This window comes from Rana temporaria, chromosome 4 (assembly GCF_905171775.1).
Source record: "Rana temporaria chromosome 4, aRanTem1.1, whole genome shotgun sequence".
Classification (NCBI taxonomy): domain Eukaryota; kingdom Metazoa; phylum Chordata; class Amphibia; order Anura; family Ranidae; genus Rana; species Rana temporaria.
In genome coordinates this window covers 437792990-437820030 of record NC_053492.1, presented here as the reverse complement: position 1 = coordinate 437820030, position 27041 = coordinate 437792990, and the positions used below count along the sequence as shown (strand labels likewise).

The 27041-nt window shown below is 44.8% G+C and overlaps 1 protein-coding gene across 2 annotated transcripts in view; it reads right to left on the bottom strand.

Annotated features, from left to right (window-relative positions):
• LPGAT1 (lysophosphatidylglycerol acyltransferase 1) overlaps window positions 1-27041 on the bottom strand; it is a 167928-nt gene that overhangs the window by 5901 nt on the left and 134986 nt on the right. The window contains exons 6-7 of one of the 2 annotated variants that reach the window (XM_040351481.1): window positions 6230-6356; window positions 5222-5328 (exon numbers count right to left, since the gene is read on the bottom strand). In XM_040351481.1, coding sequence (XP_040207415.1) covers window positions 5222-5328; window positions 6230-6356 — 234 coding nt within the window. The remainder of the gene's footprint in view (window positions 1-5221; window positions 5329-6229; window positions 6357-27041) is intronic. The other variant, XM_040351482.1, reaches the window with a different exon arrangement.

Genomic DNA, 27041 nt, shown 5'->3' with positions numbered 1-27041 from the left:
TTTACGTAGTAGTACGTGAATAGGGCTGGGCGTAGGTTACGTCACGTCGTAGGCAGTGATTCGACGTACAGTACAGACCAAAAGTTTGGACACACCTTCTCATTCAAAGAGTTTTCTTTATTTTCATGACTATGAAAATTGTAGATTCACACTGAAGGCATCAAAACTATGAATTAACACATGTGGAATTATACATAACAAAAAGGTGTGAAACAACTGAAAATATATTTCATATTCTAGGTTCTTCAAAGTAGCCACCTTTTGCAGCAGACACATCTCTAGAACTGGTAAGAGGAGACTGTGTGAATCAGGCCTTCATGGTAGAATATCTGCTAGGAAACCACTGCTAAAGAAAGGCAACAAGCAGAAGAGACTTGTTTGGGCTAAAGAACACAAGGAATGGACATTAGACCAGTGGAAATCTGTGCTTTGGTCTGATGAGTCCAAACTTGAGATCTTTGGTTCCAAGCCCCGTGTCTTTGTGCGACGCAGAAAAGGTGAACGGATGGACTCTACATGCCTGGTTCCCACCGTGAAGCATGGTGGAGGAGGTGTGATGGTGTGGGGGTGCTTTGCTGGTGACACTGTTGGGGATTTATTCAAAATTGAAGGCATACTGAACCAGCATGGCTACCACAGCATCTTGCAGCGGCATGCTATTCCATCCGGTTTGCGTTTAGTTGGACCATCCTTTATTTTTCAAACAGGACAATGACCCCAAACACATCTCCAGGCTGTGTAAGGGCTATTTGACCAAGAAGGAGAGTGATGGGGTGCTGCGCCAGGTGACTACCTCTTGAAGCTCATCAAGAGAATGCCAAGAGTGTGCCAAGCAGTAATCAAAGCAAAAGGTGGCTACTTTGAAGAACCTAGAATATGAAATATATTTTCAGTTGTTTCACACTTTTTTGTTCTGTATAATTCCACATGTGTTAATTCATAGTTTTGATGCCTTCAGTGTGAATCTACAATTTTCATAGTCATGCAAATAAAGAAAACTCTTTGAATGAGAAGGTGTATCCAAACTTTTGGTCTGTACTGTATCTTATGGAGTATTTTCAACGTGATTGTGAGCATGCGCACTGGGATGTGTCCACGGGACGGCGCATGCGCCGTTCGTTCGGCTCATCATTTGCATGGGGTCAAGCTTCATTTAAATGAATCACGCCCACTTCCTTCCTACTTTGAATTAGGCGGGCTTACGCCGGACAATTTACGCTACGCCGGCGCAACGTTGGGAGCGAGTGCTTTGTGAATACTGTTCTTGCCTCTCAATGTTATGTCGGCGTAGCACATATGAGATGCGCTACGCCCGCACAAATATACGCCGCTCTACGTGAATCCGGGCCATTATGTTTTGGGGCTGTTTCTCTGCCAAAAGGTACAGACTGACTTTGCCGCACTGAGGGGCCAATGGCTGGGGCCATGTATTGTAAAATCTTGGATGAGAACCGTCTTCCCTCAGCCAGAACAATGAAGATGGGTCTTCCAGCATAACAATGACCCAAACATACCGCCAAGGTAACAAAAAAGCGACTCAAGGTGCACATTAGGGTCATGGAGTGTCCTAGCCAGTCTCCAGACCTTAATCCTGTATACAATTTATGGAGGGTACTGAAACCTAAAGTTGCCAAGCGACAGTCAAGACACATTAAGGATTTAGAGAAGATCTGTAAAGAAAAGTGGACCAAAATCTCTCCTGAGATGGTAACCAACTACAAGAAACGTCTAACCTCTGTGCTTGCCAACAAGGGTTTCTCCACCAAGTCATGTTTTGCTGGGGGATCAAATACTTATTTTAATTTATTGAACTGCAAATCAATTTATAACACTTGTATCATGTGTTTTTTTCTGGATTTTTGGTTGATATTGTCTCTCTATCAATTAAAATACACCTATGATAAAAATTATAGAGCCTTCATTTCTTTGTAAGTGGGAAAACGTACAAAATCTGCAGGGAATCAAATAATTATTTTCCCTACTGTACATGTATTTTGGATCCCTCCCACCCAAGGGTTTGCATCTCTGTCCAGCCAGTCCTGCCAAAAATAATAGCCAGCTTAGCGACCCATCATTTCTATACTGCAGTTAAAGAGGTTGTAACCTAAAAAAAAAAAAAAGATCCTGTTTCTTTAAAGCAGGTTAAACAGCACAGTTCTTGTGTTGTCTAATCTGTCCCTTTCTATGCTGTAAAAACCTGGTTGATCCTGCCTGTTCCTGTATCCCCCTATGTGAACTGACCATCATGATCATGGCTGTTGATCCAGGAGACTGTGGTCAGTTTATATGCCACCGTCATCCCGCTGTGTTCGAGTCTGTCTATCCCCTCCCTCCCTGTCTGGCAGCTCCTAGTTTGTGAGCGATTTCCTCCCCGCCCCTCCCCTTCTGCCACTATTAGTAGCTGGCAGTAAAGTCAGAGTGTAGGATTACTGTCAGCCCCTCTGTTCTAATAAGGTATACTACACAGTGTAAATGTTTTTCTAAAATGATGCCACTAAATACTTAAGTTCAGATAGCCTCTGTGCAGTCATGTGACCTCCTGCCGCTTTCCTCCCCGGTAAAAGGACTACAGCAGGAAGGGCTGAGCGGACAGCACAGCAGTCACATGCCCGGGTGACAAATGAGAATTTTAACCCCCCCCCCCCCCACTGTGGTCATAAGATCAGGGGAGGAGAGACGTAGGAGGTCACGTGACTGCACATAAGAGATCTGAAATAAGGTATTTAGCAGGATCATTTAAAAAAAAAAAAAAAAAAAAAAAACTTTACACTGTGTATTCCTTTTTAGAATCGGAGGGTCTGACAGTAATCATACTCTCTGACTTTACAAAACTTTAAGCAACACAACTAGCTCATCTCTCTGCTCTCTCTCCTCCTGTCAGAATGTTCCCCCCTCTGTTTTCACCTGGTGTACCTGTATTATAGACACCACTGGATAAATGAGCAGATTTTGACAGCAACACTGTCAGTCTGGGGGAAGGGGAGTGTTAGATGTACCAGCAGATATAAATACAGTATAGTAACAAATTGAAGCTGAACTTAAACTAAAACTTTTTAATCAGTTACAGCTCATTTTTTTTTCCCTTTTGGGATAAAGGTTTTCATATAAAAAAAAAAAGCTGATAATTTTCTGCGTCCCTGCCAGTGTTAAATGGTTTATCTCAACACTACAACTGCAAGAGAGGTTTCCTGTTAAAAAACAACAGACTTACTGTTTGAAAATAGAATGAAAAAAGCCTAAAAAAAAAGAAAAACGAATGCAGCCATCACATGTAAGAATTGGTAAGCTGCACTTTGCGTTTAACCACTTAAGAGCCGGACCAAAATGCAGGTAAAAGACCAGGCCCCTTTTTGCGATTCGGCACTGCGTCACTTTAACTGACAATTGCGCGGTCGTGCGACGTGGCTCCCAAACAAAATTGGCGTCCTTTTTTTCCCACAAATGGAGCTTTCTTTTGGTGGTATTTGATCACCTCTGCGGTTTTTATTTTTTGCGCAATAAACAAAAATAGAGCGACAATTTTGAAAAAAATGCAATATTTTTTACTTTTTGCTATACTAAATATCCCCCAAAAACATATATAAAAAATGTTTTTCCTTAGTTTAGGCCGATACGTATTCTTCTACCTATTTTTGGTAAAAAAAAAAATCGCAATAAGCGTATATCGATTGGTTTGCACAAAATTTATAGCGTTTACAAAATAGGGGATAGTTTTATTGCATTTTTATTATTTTTTTTTTTTACTACTAATGGCGGCGATCAGCGATTTTTTTCGTGACTGCGACATTATGGCGGACACTTCGGACAATTTTGACACATTTTTGGGACCATTGTCATTTTCACAGCAAAAAATGCATTTAAAATGCATTGTGTATTGTGAAAATTACAGTTGCAGTTTGGGAGTTAACCACAAGGGGGCACTGAAGGGGTTATGTGTTCCCTGAAGTGTGTTTACAACTGTAGGGGGGTGTGGCTGTAGGTCTGACGTCATTGATTTGTGTGTTCCCTAATATAGGGACGCACAATCGATGACAGCGCCACAGGGAAGAACGGGGAAGCCGTGTTTACACACGGCTCTCCCCGTTCTTCAGCTCCGGGACCGATTGCGGGACTGTAGCGGCGATAGGGTCCGTGAGTCCCGCAGCCTAGGTCACGGAGCTTCGGACCGGGTCGCGGGAGCGCACACTGCTGGGCTTTACACAATCACGTACAGGTACATGATTGTGCCCAGCGGTGCCATTCTGCCGACGTATATCGTGGTTAGGCGGTCCTTAAGTGGTTAAAGGGGTTGTAAAGTTTCATGTTTTTTCGCCCCCCGACCTACTTACCTGAGCTCTCGAAAGTCCCGCGCCGAGAACGCGCTTGATCTCGGCCCAGTCTTCTCAGCTTCTTCATTGGAAAGATTGATGGCAGCGCTGCCATTGGCTCGCACTGCTGTCAATCAACTTCAATGATGCGAGGGCCGAGGCCTGTAGTTGGCAGCTATGGACGCCAAATACAGGACTCGGGAGCGCGCCCGCAAGGAAAGCCCCTTGAGAGAGTGCTTCCCAGAGGGGGTTACCAGAAGCGTGGAGGAGCCGAGACAGCCGCAGAGGAACCCCAGAAGACTTGGATTGGGGCCACTCTGTGCAAAACGAGCTGCACAGTGGAGGCAAGTATGACCTGTTTGTTATTTTAAAGCTTTACAACCACTTTAATACCTCTTTAAAGTCGTAAAGTCACAAGGTTTTTCACCCTAATCCTTTGCAATAATGTGAAAAACCTTCTGCGCGGCAACTGTCCTCCAGAACCCCCCCTTTTTCTTACCTAAGCCTGATCCAATCCAGCGATGAGCATGAGCCCAGCCGCTCTCTCCACTCACTGGACAGATTTAAAGCAGCAGGAGCCATTGGCTTTTGCTGCCGTCAATCAAATTCAGTGACACGGGAGAGGGGGGGCAGGGGCGAGTCCCACCATCTGTGTCATTGGATGCAGTAGCAGGCCTCTGGAGCGCACCTGATGAAGGGGAGGAGCCAGGGGTGCCGGTGGGGCACTCTGGAAGAAAAGGAACGGGGCTGCTCTGTGCAAAACCCTTGCGCAAAGCAGGAAAGTAAAGGCACGTTTGTTATTTTTATTAGAAAAAAAAAACCTATACAACCCACATTTGCATATGACATAACAGACCTAATTTCTGGTTGATCAATCCTTTAATTAAAAATAAATAACCCAAACATCTCTATACCTGTTTCATAAAAGTGTGACAATAGATCTTCTTTTTCAACAAAACGCTGATATAACCAATCTGTTAATGCTTCTGTTTCCATGGGAACCTCTTTGATGGGATAAATTCTGTTTGACGGTAAAATGACAGATCAGGGAAAATGAGCTGTGTACTTACTTTTTCAAATCAACATTTTAGTAAAAAGTCAAACACAAGACTACTTCGTCTCTCCAGGAGTCTTCTAATCATCATCACAGTTCTAGAAAAGGAGAATACTGGACAAGGTGGAAAGGCGAGCAGAGATGTGGGGGTCTTATACGCCCCTGATCCCTCTGTAAAGAGGACCTGTCAAGCCCTATTCCAAGGGATGTTTACACTCGCACACAGAAGCAAATGCATATGTATGCCGCTCCCACCTATGTAAACGGCCTTCAAATCACATGTGAGGTATCACTGTGAACATTAATGCAAGAGCAATAATTATAGCCCAGGACCTCCTCTGTAACTCTAAACATGTAACCTTAAAAAAAAAAGCGTTGTCTATGGAGATTTTGAAGTACTGCGGTTTGGGGCCATTCCACAAGCGTGACATGTTGGGAATCTATTTACTCGGCGTAACATCTTTCACGTTACACAAAAAAATTGTGCCATTGTTAGTATATTTTTATTCATGACACACCCCCCCCCCCCAAAATAAAATGCATTTGAAAAATTGCTACACAAAAAACGTGAGATATAAAAAGTTGCAACAACCGCCATTTTTTTTCTTTAGGGTCTTTGCTAAAAAAAAAAAAAAAAAACATTTAATGTTTGGGGGTTCTGAATACATTTCTAGCAAAAATGTTTTATGATTTTTACATGTGGGAGAGGCGTGGCAAAATAGGGCAGGTATGGAAGTGGTTAAATCTTTAAACCAACGGGCAGCAAATAAGGAGTAAGAGGACCGCATGTGGCCCAAAATACACCTATTTGACTTGCTTGATCTAAATAACCCAACTTATTCGCCCAACAATATTAAAATACTAATACCTGTAGTACACATGAGTGACAGTAGGGGGCCGGTAACCCAGAATCCAAGTCTGAATGTCCATTGGATGTGCATTAGGGTATGCAATTGTCACGTCGATCACCCACTGCAAACCTTTTGGCTTTAGATCTATAAATTAAAAAGATAAATAAAAAAAAAGGAAGGAAAATTTTAACTGATAGAAATATTATTGTGTATAGTATACATATGTTCTTACCTGTCCTAGCAATTCTTAAAAAGCCATTACAAATGCTTGCCGATATGGAGTCCACCCATTATCAGCCTTAAATTTACTAAAACATGACCACACGCCTTCAACATTTTTTCATGCCTGTGCAGCTCTGGCTTGAGCTATGACTAAGCATCTATCCATGATGTGAAACATGTTAGCTTTTTTGTCCCCTATGTCCACTTTCTACCATTGATTGCAGTGTTGCATGAACTTTTGGATGTTATACAGCTTTGGATTTTAGCCTTTGTTCATTTTGTTTCAAACAAATCGCCTATCAGAGTGCGGCAGTCCAGGAGCATTTCTTCTTTTTTCCACGGATCAGAGTCTGCACCTGTCAGTACTACAGGGCGGGAGCACAGCATAGGTCGCAGGGCTTGGAGCGGTACTCTTTTCCACAGCTCTGGCTTGAGGGTCGGTTATTTTGGACATGAAAGGTCAGTAGGTTGAAATAAGCCATGTAATTCTTGATACCAGTCATGTGAGATGAGGTTAGTCCCTTGCTTTGGTCTTTCAAAGAAATTAAACATACTGAACTACAAGTACTACTAATAGGAAAAAGACTAAACATTCAAACCAAGCAGAAAGGTCCCGCCACGGCCAGCTGCAGGTTTTCTGCTTTGAATGACAAAATTAAAACCAATGAAATCCCTGATGTGGAAATCATCTGAGAGACCAGCACCTCTAAAGAGATCCTATGGAGAACAGCTAGGTAAGGCAGCCAACAAAAGGCCTCTGGGAAAGCTTTAGTAGACTGGGAGAACTAAAAGGTTGTAGTAACTGAGGGGTTATTTACTAAAACTGGAGTACCAAATCTGGTGCAACTCTGCATAGAAACCAATCATCTTCCAGGTTTTAGCCCAGGTTCACACTGGGCTGCAGGAGTAAAGCCATGCGAGTTCAGCTGAAATCGCATGATTTCACTCCCGCTGGCAGTCTCGATTTCGGCCGCGATTTCAGAGACATCTGTGCAGGTTTCTGCACAGATGGCAATGTAAATCGTAGCCCGAAATCGCAAAAAGTAGCACAGGAACTACTTTTTGAAATCGTTGCAGCGCCACAGATGCGGCGTGGCACCGATTAGGATGGTGCCATTGCCGACATCTCAAATCGCATCAGTGTGAACCGACTCGGAGTGTGAAAGCTTAATTGATCAAGCTGAAGATACCATGCACAGCTGTACCAGATTTTGAGTGCATCCATTTTAGTAACCCCCCCCCCCCTATATAACCTGCTACTTATTCAGGCTGTCTATATATCGAACAAATTACTTTTTTACTCATCGTTTATCATGTTGGAATTTATGGTTCCCATACACTAGACCGGGGGTCTCCAAACCTTTTAGCCCGAGGGCCACATTGTAGATTTTACAAACAATCGCAGGCCAAAAAAATATGTGTTAGTTATAAACAAATGAATAAAATGTAAATAATCTCATCATAGCCTTTCCGCATGTCTGTGTCCCCATTAGAGCCTTCCCGCACCTCCGTGTCCCCCATCATCTCCGTGTCCCCCATCAGTCTCCCCATCATCTCAGGGCCCATCAGTGTCCCCCGCCATCTCAGTGTCCCGTACATATATCCTTAGTACATTTGCCTCTTGCTTTGAGCAGGCTTCAGCCCTCCTGAATCCCGCCAGCTGCTACACAGGCGGAAGGATCTCTAATACAAACAGTGAGTGGGATGCCGGGAGGTGACGTGCCGTTGACCTCACTGGTTGCTAGGACATCAGCGCTCCAAGCAGCCAATCCTCAGCACAGCGTGGCAGCATGGGAGGGTGTGGGGGGAGCAGCTTTGTTGGCGGGACCTGACAGTCATACTGCCGATCTGCTGCTTTTAAAAGGCTTCAGCTGAACTCGCACAATTTAACTCCCGCTTGTCAGTCCTGATTTCGGCCGCGATTACAGAGACATCTATGCAAAAATTTGCAAAAAGTAGTACAGAAACGACCTTTTGAAATCGGTGCAGCGTCGCAGATGCGGCGTTGCACCGATTAGGACGTGTCATTGCCGGCAAATGCAGCAGATTTGACATGTGCATTCTACATTTTCAGTTTTGGCACCAAAATTTTCCATTCGGTGCACCGCTAGTATTTAGCGGTTTATATTTACTAAAATAATTGCATTTCCATGCTCTGTGTACTGTGGGAGACCCGATATATTGAATGCAGGGTCCTGGGTTTAGTAACACTAAGGCTCCATTCACATCTAGGCAGACAAATTTGCGGCGTTTTGTCCCGCGAATTGCGGCGGCAAATAGCAGTGTTTTGTACCGCGAATTTGCGGCGACAAAACGCTGCGATTGTCCGCCTAGATGTGCCCCTCTATGGAGATGGTTCCCGAATGCCGAAAGCCGCCTGAAAAAAAGGTCCGGGACCTTTTTTCAGGCAGCAGACGACAGGCGTGGAGATGTGAACCATCTCCATAGAGGGCAATGTCTTTTCATCCCTCTGGCGGCAGCGGCGTCGCACTACAGGCGACAAAACGCCTAGATGTGAATGGGGACTAAGTGAAGACCATACTAAACTGTACAAGCATTTGTGAATGTTTGGGATCTCCTCCTTAAAATTGAAAAGCAGAGATCTATACCATCCAATTTGTGGCTGCAATGAAAAATGCTCATGCGTGATTGGCTCCCCGTCAATCTTCCCTATATGAGCGCTGGGTATTCTCCCAGCTGGGACATCGTGCGAGCACGGGAGGGGGTGCCGTTTTCTCGAAACTCCTTGCGGCTCTTATTCAGCTATTTAACTATCGAATACGTAACCTAAATCTAAAACATTTCTCCCAGATCATTAATATTTAATAGACAGGGACAGCTGGATGCACTTTTCGCTCTTGCTCTGCATTCCTCAGTGAATGAGCAAACAGAAACCCAAACATTTATATTGAAGCCGCATCTAATCCTTTGCAGAGCAGGCCAGCATTGGCACATCTGATCTCCGGCACTATTCCTGCTCACTGGGCGTACGCCGCCTAAATGCTTCCTTTTGGTACATTCAACAAAAATACTGCCAGCTGCAGCCAAGTGGTGCTTTTCTGCTCAATGCCAGTTTGGCCCGGATAAAGACAGATTGAGATGGAATTAATCTATATAGGATTATTAGATGTAATGATCAATTTTACTTAATCAGATTATATTGTGTGCTTTGTGTAATGTGGGGACAGATTTTTCCATACAATGTTATAACAGATGACAACCCTGGGGTTAAAAAATTGTTTTTTTTTTTTTAATAAATGGCACAGATCAAATACCAATTTAGTCACATGGATTACAGTGTTACTAAAGCCTCTTTTTTTATTTTTTTAAATAAAAATGACAAACCTGCCTATACTGTACTTGCCTGCGCTTTGTAATGGTTTTGCACAGAGCAGCTCCGATCCTGGGGGTGGGGGGATTGGCGCTGTCTTTGGGAAGCTGCAGCACAGAAGATTTTTCACCTTAAAAGCGGAGTTCCACCCAAAAGTGGAAGTTCCGCTTAATCCACTCCTCACATGCCACATTTGTCATGTTTTTTTGGGGGGGGGGGGCTTCAGGAGGAGTGGGACTTCCTGTCCCACTTTCTCCTTCCGCCCAAGGAACGCTAAGGCGATACGTCATATCGCCTTTTGGCGCCTCCTCCCTGTAGGCGATCGCCTGGGACACGTGAAAGGTCCCAGGCGATCGCCTGTCGAATCAGGTAGCGCAGCGCCGGCCCGCTTGCGCATTGCGCAGTGAGCGCCTGGCCGTGAAGCCGAAAGCTGTCACGGCCGGGTGCCCACAGTTAGGATGGAGAGGGGGGGAGAGGAGCGGAGCTGCGGGCAGCGCATCGCTGGACAGTGGAGCAGGTAAGTGTGTTTATTAAAAGCCAGCAGCTATACTTTTTGTAGCTGCTGACTTAATAAACATAAAAAAAGGCATGGAACTCCCCTTTAATGCATAGAATGCATTAAGGTAAAATACATATACATATATATAATTTTTTTTTTTTTTAGAAGCAATACAAAGAGCAGGATACTTTGCACATGGTACAGCAGGCACCTATCAGGAATATGAAATATTTGGGTAACAAATCCTTAAAAACCACTTTAACCACATCTCACTCAGCCTATAGCTAAATGATAGCTGGGCGGTGGTTTCGTTATCCTAACATATGACGTCTAGCAGGATAAGACGCTCGGACGTGTGCCACAGACGCTCAGAGCAACACACCACATCTCTGATCTCGGTAAAGAGCCTATGACTTAAGATCTTTACCACGTGATCAGCTGTGTCCAATAACAGCTGATCACATCGTAAACAGGAAGTGCCGGTTATCAGCTTTTCCTTTATTCGTGCTGACAAGGTGCAAGTAGAGGAGAGACGATAAATGGATCTGATGGGGGGGGGGGGGGGGGGTTTGTGCTGATAATCAGCACATTGAGACCAGGTTCACACTGGGGCGACTCGTCAGGCAACGCAGCCGCCTGACAAGTCGCTTCACATTCTAGTGAATAGAACCGTTCTAATAGGAGCGACGCAAGTCGCTCCGACTTACAAAAAGGTTCTTGTACTACTTCGGGGGCGACCTGCATTGACTTCTATACAGAAGTCATTTTACAAGTCGCCTTAGATGTCGTCTTCATGTCGCCTGGCTGAGTCGCCCCCGAAGTCGTGCCGCCCCTGTGTGAACCGGCTCTAATTATCAGTGCAGACCCATCGAAGATTCCCACCAGTAACACCAACCCTTGCCCACCAGGGATGTCAATAAGTGCCCCTCAGTGCTCCATATTAGTGTCTCATGAGTGCCCGTCAGTTAAGGAGAAAACCTACTTAACTTTACTTAAATTTTTTAACAGAAACAAAGAAAAACTTTATTTTTACCCGCCAACATTCCCGGTCTTTTTTTTCCCGCTAAACAAATAACAGTGGTGATTAAATACCACCAAAAGAAAGCTCCATTTGTGGGGAAAAATAAACGTTTAATTTGGGTACAGAGTTGCATGACCGCGCAATTGTCATTCAAAGTGTGACAGTGCTGAAAGCTGAAAAATGGCTTGGGCAGGAAGGAGGTGAAAGTGCCCGATATTGAAGTGGTTAAAATAGGTGTTTTAAGCAGACTTTAATAATAAATAAATAAATAAAAGTTTGTGCCCCCATCTTCATTATTCCATTTAGTTTGTGACATGGTTCTTTATAATGAATAGAACTGTATTTGTAACACTTACTAAGCAAAATCTAGTTATTGTTTTCTGGTATAAGTAACTTCAACAAGTGTGCCCGTGCTGGATCAGTTAATCTACCACAAATGTGCACATTAGTGCATAAACAGTAATTACCTACAATAAATATGCGCAAACATCCAAAGTGCCAATAAATTAATACATTTAAAATTATGTGAAATCACTGTGTATAATTATCTCCTAAAATTGATTATACCATAAATATGTAATAAATTACTAATGGATTACATGTGCCACCTAAATTGATCAGAAGAAAGCTAATTTGTATAGTGAAGTGAAGCACAAATGAACCGTATAAAATCATGTGATCAGAAATCTCAATGCAAATGTTTTCCTATACTTTTAGGTTGGGTTCCCACTACGTGCGGCCGCGGGACACACACAGCAGGGGGTCCAGTGTGTCTCTCCGTTCACAGTTTCATGTCCGAATTTTTCCCTTCATTTGGACCCGAAACTGAGCCAAAGACGCAAAGGACCCTTCTGCAGTGCGCTCCATGGACACCACAGACATGTGAGCCGACTCCATTAAGAGACGGTCACAATCTCCTGTCATGTGAATTAGATGCGGGGAAACCCTCATCCAATTTGCAATAGTGTGAACTGGAGCTGCACGATTAATCACGAAGAATCGAAATTGTGATCTTTTTCCCTTCCCGATCTTCAAAACAGCATGTCACAATCTTTCTAACAAGTGCAGAGAGTTCTCACAGCTGGAAAAAGAAAATCCAGGCAGCCTGCCAAGTTTTAATACAAAAATAAGTGTAAACAAAGTATCTTTTCGTTCTTTTATCAATTAAAGAACTCTGGAGTGTAGATAAAGAAAGTTTATCATTTAACCCCTTCCATACAGGGCATTTTCACCCCCTTCCTGCCCAGACCAATTTTTAGTTTTCAGCGCTGTTGCACTTTGAATGACAATTGCGCGGTCATGCAACACTGTACCCAAATGAAATCGTAATGTTTTCCCCCCCACAAATAGAGATTTCGGTGGTATTTGATCATCGCTGCGGTTTTTATTTTTTGCGCTATAAAACAAAAAAGAGCAACAATTTTGAAAAAAACACCATATTTTTTACTTTTTGATTTAATATCAACATTTAAAAAAAATTATGACCGTGACATTGCGGCGGACATATCGGACACTTTTGACATGTTTTTGGGACCATTCAAATTTATACAGTGATTAGTGCTATAAAACTGCTCTGATTACTGTGTAAATGTGACTGGCAGGGAAGGGGTTAACACTAGGGGGCGCTGAAGTTCCCTGGGAGTGATTTCTAACTGTAGGGGGGAGGAGACAGATCTGTGTTCCTCTGTTCTGGGAACACACATCGGTCTCCTCACCTCTGACAGGGGGTGGATCTGTGTGTTTACACACACAGATCCACACTCCTGCCGTGTTTGCCGGCAATCGCGGGTGCCCGGCATACATCGCGACCGCTGGGCACGCGCACCGGGTCGCAAGCTTTGCCGCGGGTGCGCCCCCTAGCAGCCGCGATGCACAGGACGTCATATGACGTCCACTCTAAAAGACACACAGTTCCTGCCGACATCATATTATTATGGCTCAGTAGGGAACAGGTTAAAGACCAAAACTCTTCTGACATTTGTTGCTTACAAGTAAAAATCATTATTTTCTGCTAGAAAATTACTTGGAACACCCAAACATGATAGATAGATAGATAGATAGATAGATATAGAGAGAGAAATATCTACCGTATTTGCCGGTGTATAAGGCGACTGGGCGTATAAGACGACCCCCTATATTTACAGTTTAAGATTTTTTGCCTGTACTCACCATATAAGACGACCCCCCTTCCGACGCTTCATATTTTTCTTCATTCTTGCTGGAACAGGAGCCATATTCTTCTTCCTGCTTGCTGGAGCAGAGCCAATCACGACGAGCGATGTATTCTATTAATAAATAAATAGCCTGCTTGGATTGGCAGAGGCTGTATCATCAGCCCACGCCTCTGACTCTCAAAGCCAATCCGAGCAGGCTACTGTATGTAGCCTGCTCAGATTGGCAGAGGTTGTTACTCCAGGCTCTGTATTAATTTGAATACATCCCTCACCGGGATTGGCTAAGCGGTAAATACAGTATGTAGCCGAAGCTACATACAGTATTACGGCACATCCAGCAGACATCCGAGCAGCTGACCCGGCGTATAGGACGACCTCTGCTTTTTGGCCAGTTTTTTTTGCCAGCAAATACAGTGTGTATATATATATATATATATATATATATATATATATATATATTTTTATAGTAGAGACCCTAGAGAATAAAATGATGGTTGTTGCAATATTTTACGTTGCACCATATTTGCGCAGTGGTTTTTCAAACGCATTTTTTGGGAAAAAAACCGGAGTTAGGCTTACCGGTAACTCTGTTTTCAGGAGTCTTCCAGGACAGCCCTGTAGATGTAGCTCCTCCCTCCGGGACAGGAAACACAATCACCCCCAATTACAAAAGGCGGTCCTCCAGGCCTTCTCCTCAGTTCATCCAAGAATTCCTGAAGGGCTCTGAAAAACATAATCTACCAACACATCGTTAGTACAAACTTCCATTTCCAGTTTAGAAATATAAACACCGGGTGGGAAGCCAGGCTGTCCTGGAAGACTGCTGAAAACAGAGTTACCGGTAAGTCTAACTCCGGTTTTACCCTTTCGTCTTCCAGGACAGCCCTGTAGATGATTGACAAGAAACTTACTTATCAGGGTGGGGTTACTGCTTGGAGGACCCTCCTACCAAATGCCTGATCCTTCTCAGACATCAAGTCCAGGCGATAGTGCTTGGCGAAAGTAGTATAACTTGACCACGTTGCCGCCTTGCAAATCTCTTCTGGTGAGGCTCCGGCCCTTTCAGCCTATGAACTCGAAACTGCTCTGGTCGAGTGTGCTTTAACAAATGGGGCTTGTAGGCCCTCTAACTCATAAGCCTTACCTATTGCTATCCTGATCCATCTAGCAATGGAGGATTTAGATGCTTTATGTCCCTTTTTACTTCCTGAAAAATTAACAAAAAGGGAATCGCTCTTCCTAAACTCTTTGGAAGCTTCTAAGTAAACTAAAAGGCACCTCCTAACATCTAATAAGTTTTGGGGTGCTCCCTCTGAGTCTGAGGTGGAACAAAAAGAAGGAAGGACAATGTCCTGTGTCCTATGGAACTTGGACACAACCTTAGGAAGAAAACTGGGGTCTGTTTTCAAAATAATCCTATCATCAAAAATTAACAAAAAAGGCTCCAAAATTGAAAGAGCCTGTAGCTCACTCACCCGTCTGGCTGAGGTCACTGCCACCAAGAGGACTGTTTTAAGTGTGACCCATTTCAGGATGGATTCCTCCAGAGGTTCAAAAGGTTTGCCTGAAAGTGCTCTGAGTACCAACGAAAGATCCCAAGAAGGACAGGTCGAAACACTTACTGGCCTTGATCTTGATAAGGCCTTGAAAAAACTCTTAACGAATTAATTCTGCTGAAGGGAACACTGCAAGAAGACACTCAGGGCTGCTACCTGTACTTTTAGGGTGCTAGGGGAGAGACCCAGATCTACCCCGGCCTGTAAAAAATCCAGAATAGCTGGAATCCCTGGATGATCTAACTTCTGTTCTTTCATCCAAGAACAAAATCTCTTCCAGAATTTGGCATAGATTGCTCTCGTAACTGGCTTTCTGCACTGTAATAGGGTGTTTATTACCCTCTCTGAAAAACCCTCTGCTCTCAATAACTGTTCCTCAGATACCACGCAGTTAGACTCAGTCTGTCTATCTGCGGGTGTAGGATTGGACCCTGCGAGATCAGATCCTTCCGGATTGGAAGGGGAAAAGGAGGAAGAATGCATAGTTCCTTCAGGATTGCGAACCAGGGCCTCTTTGGCCAGCAGGGCGCGATCAAAATCAAGTCCGTCTCCTCCAACCGAAACTTCTGGAGTACTGCTGCTATCATCCTTACTGGGGGGAAGGCGTAGCAGATGTTGAACCTCCAAGGACTGGTAAATGCGTCTATCCTTAAGGCCTGGTCTCTGGGATGTATTGAGAAGAACTGGGTTACTTTCCTGTTCTTTTCTGAGGCAAAAAGATCTACTTCCGGAAGACCCCACCTCTGTGTTATCTGAGTAAATACCTCTTCGTTTAGGGACCATTCGTCCTGTTTCACTGGCTGGCGACTTAAGTAATCTGCCAGAGAATTTTGAGTACCCTTTAGGTGGACTGCTGTCAGTGAGAACAAGTTGGTCTCCGCCCAGGAGAGGATTTTGTTGGATATTTCTTGCAGAGCCGGACTTCTTGTCCCTCCCTGCTTGTTCAAGTACGCGACAGCCGCCGCGTTGTCCGAGCGAACTTGCAGGTGACGTCCTACCAACCTTTCCTGGAATGACTCTATTGTCCTTAGGATTGCCAACAGCTCTCTTTGGTTGGAAGAACGACTTGCCTCCGCTGGAGACCATGCTCCCAGGGCTACTGCTTCCTCTAGGTGGGCTCCCCAGCCCCAGGCACTTGCGTCCGTTGTCACTATTACTTCTACCGGGAAGGACCAGTCTAGACCCCTGCTCAGGTTGTGATGTCCTCGCCACCACCACAATTTCCTCTTTACTTTGGCTGAGATTGGAATCAGTGACTCTAAATCCTGACTTTGGCCACTCCAGAGACGTAGCAGAAGTTCCTGTAATGGGCGTTGATGATGTCTTGCCCAAGGAACTGCAGGGAAACAGGATGTCATGAATCCCAGGACTCTCATTACCTCTCTGATTGAAATCCACTGATTGGACTGTAGCTGGGCTACCACCTGACTTACTTTGGTAACCTTTTCCTCGGGGAGATAAATTTTTCTCTTTACCGAGGATATCTTGTACCCTAGGTATACCACCTCCTGGGATGGCACCAACTGGGATTTGTCCCGGTTGATTATCCACCCGAGTGAGGAGAGTTACTCCTGCGCAACCAGTAAATCCCTTTCTAACTGTTGAGCCGATCTTGCCACAAACAGTAGATCGTCCAGATATGGGATTACTGTGATCGCTTGGTCCCTGAGAGGGGCAAGAGCTTCTGCCAGAACCTTGGTAAAAATTCTCGGTGACGAGGATAGACCAAAGGGCAGGGCTTGGAACTGGAAGTGTTGAATCCCTAGAGTTACCCTTACTGCTACCCTGAGAAATGTTTGGTAATCTGGATGTATAGGGATGTGCAGGTAAGCATCCCTGAGATCCAGGGTCGCCATGTAACACCCCGGGAACAGACATCTTGATACTGTAAAGATCGACTCCATTCTGAACCTTTTGTATTTTACAAATCTGTTCAGGGGCCGAAGGTTCAGAATCATCCTGAACTTCCCTGATGGTTTCTTTACTATGAAAACATGGGAATATACTCCCTGTCCCTGCTCCTCCAGGGGCACCGGAATTAGGACTCTCTGATCCACTAATTCTCCTAGAGACAGCATGAGAGCTTCTGCCTTTGCCTTTTCCCTGGGTGGATGAGTCACCCTGAAGTTCCAGTGAGGCAGTGACGCAAACTCCAGCTTGTATCCGTTCTCTATTAGATTTAGAATGAACGGGCTTGAAGTTGCTTGGTCCATTGTGGGAGGAACTGCCCCAACCTTCCTCCCACGGGGAGTCATTACGGTTTTGGGGCGGGTTGAGGAGGATTAAACAGGATTCCTCCTCTACCACGCCCCTTGTGACCTGCCCAGTGCTTCTTGGGTTGGCCTTCTTTCTTCTGGTTTTGCCAAAAGTTTGATCCCTTGAAGCCACGAAAAAAACTCTTTCCCTCAGTCTTTTTCTTTTTCTCAGGAAAGGCTTTCTTCCTGTCCCGAGTACGTTCCAAAGCCTCTTGGAGGCCGGATCCAAACAGGTGGTCTCCTGAAAACGGAAGACCACACCATTTTAATTTAGAGGCTGCATCGCCCGTCCAGGTTTTCAGCCATACTGATCTTCTGGCTGCATTGACAAGGGCTGCTGACCTGGCAGCCAACTTTACTGACTCCTCTGAGGCGTCGGCAAGAAATCCCACTGCCTTGAACAAGAGTGGAAAAGATTTTAAAATCTCCTGTCTAGAGGTACCGGCCAAGATGTGTGCCTGTAACTGGGTGAGCCAACACTCCAAGTTCCTTGCTACACAAGTAGCTGCTAGAGCTGGTTTTAAACTGATCGCAGAGGCGTCCCAAGCTCTTTTCAATAGTAGGTCCCCCCTTTTGTCCATTGGATCCCTAAGGGAACCTAGGTCATCAAATGCCAAATCTGTCCTCCTGGAGACTTTGGCTAAAGGGGCATCCAGTCTAGGAACTTTGTTCCAAGGATGAGACACGTCTGATTCAAATGGAAACCTACGTTTGAGGCTGCCTGAAAAAAAGGGTCTTCTTTCAGGTTGTTCCCACTCTCGCAGAATCATATCGATCAAAGACTTATGAACCGGAAAAACCTTGGTTCTAGTCGCATTCCCTTGATACATAAGGTCATGCTTTGAGAGCTGAACCTGTTCCTCTTGGATATCTAAAGTATTATAGATAGCATTTAGAAGATCCCCCACATCATCTAATGATAATTTGTATCTGGCCGCCCTGGAGGAATCCTCCTCTCCCTCTGATTCAGATGCTGAACCTGCCTGAGAGGAAACAACTGATCTGGGAGTTCTGTCTCTAACCTCCTCCTCTTCCTCTTGAACTGGCAAGGAAGGAGCACTAGAGGCCCTAGTTAGGGACGGGGCTGGACCCTGCATCCTGTCTATCAGTCCCTTAAACGACTAAAATGTGGATGTCATTTCATCTTTAAAAGATGATAACATTTGGTTATAAGTGGTTAATGAACTTTCCTTAACCAAACTATTAACACAGTCAGGACATAAAGGCTTATCCCAGTTAGAACTTAGCTTTGTCCCACACACTGCACATTTCTTCCTAGGAGGCTGGTTCTTATCATGGGCCTTGACCTGTTAAAATAAACAACACAGTTGACCACATTACAACCAGCTAGACCTGCATTCACCCCTGTGAAAAGGTTCCTAGAAGGTGCAAAAACCCTCCACCAAACAGGCTCACCACCTAGGGGGGGTATCTGGGGTAACAATCCCCTACCTAACAGAGTAAGCCATGTGCCATCACCAGGCCTTACCTGAGAGGTACCGGTGCCTGTTGGACCAGGATCGGAAATAGCCGCTGCTGCATCCATGGTCCTGTGTTATTCGTTTCAGTCTGACTGAACAAACACTAGCGCCGGGATCCTTCGAGTCTCCTCCGCGCCCTTTTTTGAAGTAGGAACGATACTTCCGGGCGCCCCCTGATGACGCGCTTCCGCCGAGAATACACCTTCCTCTCTTTGGAACGCACGGAACCCGCCCCCTATCGAATACCGGAAGTGGCGAGCCGATTCGATGGCGTCTCTCACCCTCGCAGCCATACCATCCGGATGCTTCAGGGGACGGATCCCGCCGTCAACGGGGTCCGACTCTCGCCGAGCTCACGGCGGGGGAGACTCCAGCCACGCTCTCTACCCCTAGGGCCAGAGGAGTGCCGAAGGTCTGAGGTAGGTTCTCTCACACAAAAAAATACGTTCCCTGATCGTATCTCCTCCCGTCCGGCAGGAAACACAAAAAAACTGAGGAGAAGGCCTGGAGGACCGCCTTTTGTAATTGGGGGTGATTGTGTTTCCTGTCCCGGAGGGAGGAGCTACATCTACAGGGCTGTCCTGGAAGACGAAAGGGTAAATACACTTTAATGAATAAAAAAAAAAAAAACAGCAAAGTTAGCCCAATTTTTTTTGTATAATGTGACAGAAGATGTTACACCGCAAGAATCGTGATCTTTCTTCTAAGCAAAAATTTTGATACAAAAGAATCGCGATTCTCATTTTAGCCAGAATCGTGCAGCTCTAGTGTGAACCCAGCCTTATTGTAAGTATCCCCCCCCCCTTTACTACTGGGACATGGAAGGTTTTGGAAGAATAAACCTGGTCCTGGTCTCACCAAGGTTGGGAAACGCTGTTAAAAGTACAAGCTATACAACATGCATAACAGAGCAAAAAAAAAAAAAAAAAAAAACTTTTTTGCCATTATCTTCAACATGCAACAAAATCTTAGGAGGGTGTGTGAAGTTATTATAGAGTGGCAAGTGGTAAATTCACTCAATCTCAACACTTAAAGCCATATACCATATTTATCGGCGTATACCGCGCACTTTTTTGCCCTGAAAATTAGGGAAAAATCGTGGGTGCGCGATATGCCGATACCCACTTTCCCGCGCCGAGTTTGAATACTGCGCCGGAATATACCAAGCGCAGTACACTCGTGTATCGTCGGGCAGCCTCGGCTCCTTTCGCGCTGACGTCCTGGATGTACAGGACGTCAGCGCGAGAGTAGCCAAGCCTGCCCGACGATACACGAGTGTACTGCGATCGGTATATGTCGGCGCAGTATTCAAACTCGGCGCGGGAAATGAGCGGGGAGGACGCGAGGACGCAGCAGAAGGATGCCGGACCCAATGAAGAGGACACCCGAAGCCGCAGCAGACGCTGGACCCGACGAGGCCGCCGATGGACGCCGCGCAAGACACCAAAACTAAGTCCAAAAAATCTTTTTTCCACAGGAATTTCGCCGCAACTTTAGGGGTGCGCACTATACCCCAATAAATACGGTAAGTGTCCGAAATGAACAATTCTGAGTCCCTTCTCACAGCGGCTTTCTGCTACAGGTGATCCAAAAAAGTATCATCATTCCAATGCTGCAGGAAAAATGGAACATCTCGAATCAAAAAAGGGAATTCTAGGGAGTGACAGATCCAACACGGCTTGCATACAAGCACAAAACACACACATGAAAGTACAATTACCATCTAATTTGGGAATTTACAACCACAAACTCTTTCTTAATTGCTAGTCTGTTTAACGTTATTGAATATGTCAGACTGAAAACCCCCCAGAGGCAGGCAATCCCTTGTTCATAAATAATTCACACTGGTGCCTAATTTCGTCTTGTTCCCAAACAGATGTGCTGATCTCTGTGCAGACAATCGGCGTTCCTCATTGGTCTGTTGGCCCCCCGTGCCACACAACATACCACAAGGAAAATATTAATTGCGATAGATATGCAATCCCCCATCTGGGTCTACAGTTATGCCCTGTACACACAATCTGTTCGTCCGATGAAAACGGTCTGATGGATTTTTTCATCAGATATCCGAAGAAGCTGACTTTCATCAGTCGTGCCTACACACCATCAGTTAAAAAAACGATCGTGTCAGAACGCGGTGACGTAAAACACAACGACGTACTGAGAAAAATGAAGTTCAATGCTTCCGAGCATGCGTCGACTTGATTTTGAGCATGCGTTGATTTTTAACCGATGGATTTCCCCACAGACGATCCGTTTTTTTCTATCGGTTTTTTAACCATCAGATAATTTTAAAACCGGTTCTACGTTTTTTTCACTGATGGGAAAAAAAACAATGGGGCCCGCACATGATCGGTTCGTCTGATGAACGGATTGTGTGTACGCGGCATTAGAGTCGTTTCGCTGCAGCAGGAATATGTAGAGTACAATGGAAGTGTCAAGCTGCATCCACACTTGTCTGTTTTAACCACTTCCGGACCGCCGCATGTACATTTACGTCGGCAGAATGGCACGGACAGGCACATCAACGTACCTGTACGTGCCTGCCTGCCCCATACATGCGGCGGTTCCCGTGGCTTCAGGGGTGACCCGGGACGACGGCGCGGCTATTCGTTTATAGCCGCCCCGTCGCGATCGCTCCCCGGAGCTGAAGAACGGGGAGAGCCGTATGTAAACACGGCTTCCCCGTGCTTCACTGTGGCGGCGTATCGATCGAGTGATCCCTTTTATAGGGAGACTCGATCGATGACGTCAGTCCTACAGCCACACCCCCCTACAGTTGTAAACGCACACTAGGTGAACCCTAACTCCTACAGCGCCCCCTGTGGTTAACTCCCAAATTGCAATTGTCATTTTCACAATAAACAATGCAATTTAAATGCATTTTTTGCTGTGAAAATGACAATGGTCCCAAAAATGTGTCAAAATTGTCCGAAGTGTCCGCCATAATGTCTCAGTCACGAAAAAAATCGCTGATCGCCGCCATTACTAGTAAAAAATAAATAAATAATAAAAATGCAATAAAACTATCCCCTATTTTGTAAACGCTATACATTTTGCGCAAACCAAATCGATAAACACTTATTGCGATTTTTTTTACCAAAAATATGTAGAATAATACGTATCGGCCTAAACTGAGGAAAAATTTTTTTTTTATATATGTTTTTGGGGGATATTTATTATAGCAAAAAGTAAAAAATATTGCATTTTTTTCAAAATTGTCGCTCTATTTTTGTTTATAGCGCAAAAAATAAATACCACAGAGGTGATCAAATACCACCAAAAGAAAGCTCTATTTGTGGGGAAGAAAGGACGCCAATTTTGTTTGGGAGCTACGTCGCACAACCGCACAATTGTCTGTTAAAGCGTCGCAGTGCCGAATTGTAAAAACCCCTTGGGTCATTAAGCAGCATATTGGTCCGGTCATTAAGTGGTTAACGCACATGAAATAAAGTGTGGAAATGCACATTGTAGTTGGTTGTGTTTCAAATGGTAGACATACTTCGATTTTTTATTATGCAGGATTTATATTAGCACCAAACGTTTCCTTATCGCTTTAGAACATGAGGGTAGGCAGTACAGTTAGGCCAACCATACAGGGTTTGAATGCCGATCCGGCTGAGAAATGCGAATCATTAATGGGCAGGCTGAATGGACCAAGATGATCGATCAACTCGGGTGCAACCAGCCTGCTGGATTCGCTTGCGATTATGGCTAGTGGCTGCCATCGCCGCTAGCGATAATCGATGTCTTCTCCCGGCAGGGGCGCGACTTCCCCCACCCGCCTGGAGCAGACAGTTGCTCGTCAGAAGGATTTCCCTTGTCAGAATGGTCTGTGCTGATGGGGGAACCGTGTGAATTTCTTTCCTGCAACCCGTGGTTGCAGGAAATACATTTGCACTGTGTATTGTCTGCCTTACAATACAATTTAATACAGGAGGAATCAGAGGGTCCTTCTCATTAGTTCTTACAATCTAGAAGGGGGGGGGGTCAAGTGATACAAAAGGTAATAACTGTGGGGGATGAGATGATGGAGAAAATAAAAGCAGTTAGGTTGAAGAGATTTCTTTTCTCTTCCGGAATAAATAATTGATATATAGTGGACAGCCCATTTGATTGACATGTCACACAGAGAAGAGTGGATTTTGATTGATAGTCAAGACAAGATCATCACTTACAATCGTTAATTATTGATTACATCTGTTTCTGCAATGTAATCTCATAATCTGAAGAAATTTGATTGAAAATCTAGGAAAATACAATCGTATTTAAGAACAAAGCATCACAGCGCTGCTGATCGTGGGTGCAATGCTCTGCAGACTCCTTAGAAGAAAAATAAATGCATTTTTTTTTACCTGCAAAAAAAAAAAAAAGTGAATCTATATATTTTTTAAAAAGGTTACCGTATATAATCGAGTACAAGCCAAGTTTTTCAGCACATTTTTTTGTGCTAAAAATGCCCCCCCCCCCCCCCCCCGGCTTATACTCGAGTCATCTTTTTGTGCATGATCTCCCGGGACTTCGGGGACCCGGTACCGGCCGGCCATAGATCTCCTGGACCCCAAACACATGTAGACCCCACTCTTCCTCTATAAATGTGCAAAGTTTGTTGTCCGGGAGACCTACGGCCGGGGAGCACCAATTTTTCAAAGCCGGGCACCCCTTCCATAGACTCCCATGTTAAACAGTAATTTCTCCAGTGACTTTGGGGACCCGGTATCGGCCGGCCGTAGGCCCCCTGGACCCGGAACTTGGCATACATGTAGCACTATTTCTCCTCTACAAGTGTGCAAAGTTTGTTGTCTGGGGGACCTACGGCTGGGGAGCACCGATTTTTCAAAGCCGGGCACCCCTTCCATAGACTCCCATGTTAAACGTCAGTCTAGTCATGGGCACAGCGAGGCATGGGCATGGACACAGTGAGGCATGTAGATTGACACGCAAGACTCGTGTCAATAAGGTTTCCCATTTTTTTTTGTGGTAAAATTGGGTGCCTCGGCTTATACTCGAGTATATACGGTAACTTATCGTTTAACCACTCGCCGACCGCCGCACGAACATTTACGTCGGCAGAATGGCACGGACAGGCAAATATATATATATATAGCGCACGCCCCTGCTGCAAGCTCCGTGACCCATTGGACCCGCAGATTCGATGTCCACCGGTGTCCCACAATCGTGTCATGGAGCTGAAGAACAGGGGGATGCCTGTGTAAACAATATACTGTGGCAGGACGGCTTCTCTGTGCCAGATCATGTGCCTAGTACACTTCTGGGTCTGGGGCCGATAATTTGGCGCACACACACACGCACACACACACGCACACGCACACACAATGTACACAGGGCAGATTGCCGATCTGTGAGGACAGAAGACATTACATCCTGTGTTCCTGCAGATCTTTGCCTTTCCTTAGTAAAAACGCCTCCCCACAGTACACATTAAACCCTTTGATTGCCCCCTTGCCTGCCAGTGTCATTAGTACAGTGAAAGTGCACATTCTGATCAACTGTATTGGTGACACAGGTCCCCAAAAAGTGTCCGATTTACCCACCACAATATCTTAGTCCCGCTATAAGTCGCTGATTGATGCCATCACTAGTAAAATAAATTAAAATATCCAGTTTGTGGATGCTATAAACTTGTGCGCAAACCAATATACGCTTATTGGGATTTTGTTTCTACCAAAAATATGTAGCAGAATACATATTGGCCTAAATTGATGAAGACATTTGATTTTTTTAATTGGATGCGTTTTATAGCAGAAAGAAAAACACTCTTTTTTTTTATATAGCGGGGGGGGGGAATGCAGGTGATCAAATACCACCAAAAGAAAGCTCTGCTTGTGGGGGAAAGAAGGACATACATTTTATTCGGGTACAGCGTTGAAAAAACGTGCAATTTTAAGTTAAAATGATGCAGTGCCGCATCACAAAAAATGGCCTGGTCATGAAGGGGGGGGTAAATCTTATGGAGGGCAAGTGGTTAAAGGTAACAACCAAAAAAAAAAAAAATGGTGATCAGCTCTCCCCTAGCAAATCATAGCACAGAGAAGGTAGGTATAGCATGTTATTTTAACATGTAAAAATAAAAATAACTAAACCTTTACAATCACTTAAAGGAGTTGTAAAGGAAAAACATTTTTTGCCTAAAATTAATTTCTGTAAGGTAGACAGAATAGTGTAATGATTCTGTTAAAAAACAAGTAAATATCTATTAAATTCCTTCATCTATGTCACCTCCGGCATTCTAGTTTGTTCTCTCATTCACTTCCTGGTTTGCGGCGCTCATTCATGTAAGAACTACATTTCCCAGTATGCATTGCGGCACGCCCAGTAATTCACACCTCCTTGAAGTCTCTAACACGTAGAGAGCGTCCTGCCGCACAGATGTAGTTCCCAGAAGGGGGTGAGCACGTTACTGACCATCGCAGTAAAGCCTCCCGTCACCGTGGTCAGTAAAATCAGACAAGCAGGAAGTGAACAGAACAGAGAAGAAATAGAGCAACTTCTGAGTAAAAACTAACACTGAGGAAGTGAAAAGAGGAATGTCTGCAGGTAAAGGATGCTTATTATGAAAAAAACATTTTTCCTTTACAACCCCTTTAAATCATACTATCATCATGCTTGGCCTGTCTGGAGGAGCCTACTTGCAGTACTAACCTGTTTATCAATGTAAATCTATATCACTAAATTTGCTTCATTAGAGTCTACTGTGACATAAGCGACGCTCATTTATTTATAACACAGCAAAACAGAGTGACCGAGGAGCACAAATCTATACAATACACTGTCTGGATACAGCTGAGAAAATCTCAGCACTCTTTAATGTAATGTATTGATTTCCTCTCAGCTGGACACAAACCTGCTCTTGTTTATGATCAGGAAGGCCTCTAGTCCTGACATCATAATGCTGCCACAGCGCTGTCTGCGTTCTCTGTAGGATCTGAATAATAGTCACGTTATAGGCCCCTTTCACACGGGCGTCTCCGTTCTGCGGGATCCGCTTGCTCAGCAGGCAGATGACAGGTCAGTGTTCGCTCGTTGTGTAGAGAGGAGTCTGACATAGTCCCACGCTCCTCTATGGGGAGATCGGATGAAAATGGACCGCCTGTCCATTTTTAGCCGATCCGATCCACCAGACAAGATGAAAAATAGGACCCCCAACGGTCTGGTTTTGGTGGAGAGGATCGGATAGCAGCAGGTGCCATCGGACATGTCACCGCCAACATCCACCGCTCCATAGAGGTGAATGGAGTGTCCGATCAGGTCTGACTGAAAACTGACAGGTGGACATGATCGGACAGCCTGTGTAAAAGGAGCCTTAAAGTGGTTGTAAACCCCCTCCTTTCAAATTGCACCTACAGGTAAGCCTAGATTAAGGCTTACTTATAGGTGCAAGAAATATCTCCTTAAAGCGGAGTTCCAACCACAATTAGCATGTTTTAAATGTATGTCCTTTCATTCTGCGTTTTTATAATATAAATCTGGTCACTTACTATTTTACAATCCGCCGCCGATCCGAATAGATATTCAAAAAAGATAGTTTATAAAACTATGTCCACACCGTTGTCATTTTGCTTGTGAAGCCTACAGGCACCTACTTCCTGGAAGTCTTGGATGGGGAGTGATAATTGGACAGCGCACTGCATCCTGGGAAATGATGACACACATTTCCCAGGAGCATTAGAGGGAGATGATGTCAGAATCCTAGGTGGTTTCAAAGGCAGATTTCGTGGGACCGCATAGCAACAGGCATTTCCAAATGAGTAAAAACTTTTTTTTTCTTTCCTTTTTTAGTCGTAAGCTAGAGTTTAAAGCAAAATAGTTTTTTTGATGGAACCTCCACTTTAACCAACACGGTTAAAGCGGAGGTTCCATTACAAAAAAAATAAAAAAAATTAAAGTCAGCAGCTACTAACACTGGAGCTGCTGACTTTTAATAAGGACACTCACCTGTCCTAGCCACCAGCGATGTCAGCCCCCACCGAGGCCGATCCTCGATCCTGGCAGCTCCTTACGGCTTCACTGCCCGTTTCCTACTGCGCATGCGCGAGCAGCGCGGCGCTTTGTGAATGGGCCGGCTGCTTTCTGGGACACACACAGTTCCCAGAATGCAGCGCGCCCCATTCACAAGAAGACCCCGAGTGTAGGAGGAGGAAGAGAATCCACCACGGAGGATGAAGAGGCAGATTCGGCACTTCCGCATAGCAACAGCTATTTAGGGTAAGTAAAAGATTATTTTTTTTTTCCATTTTTTTTATTTATTTATTTTTTTGGTGGATTTATT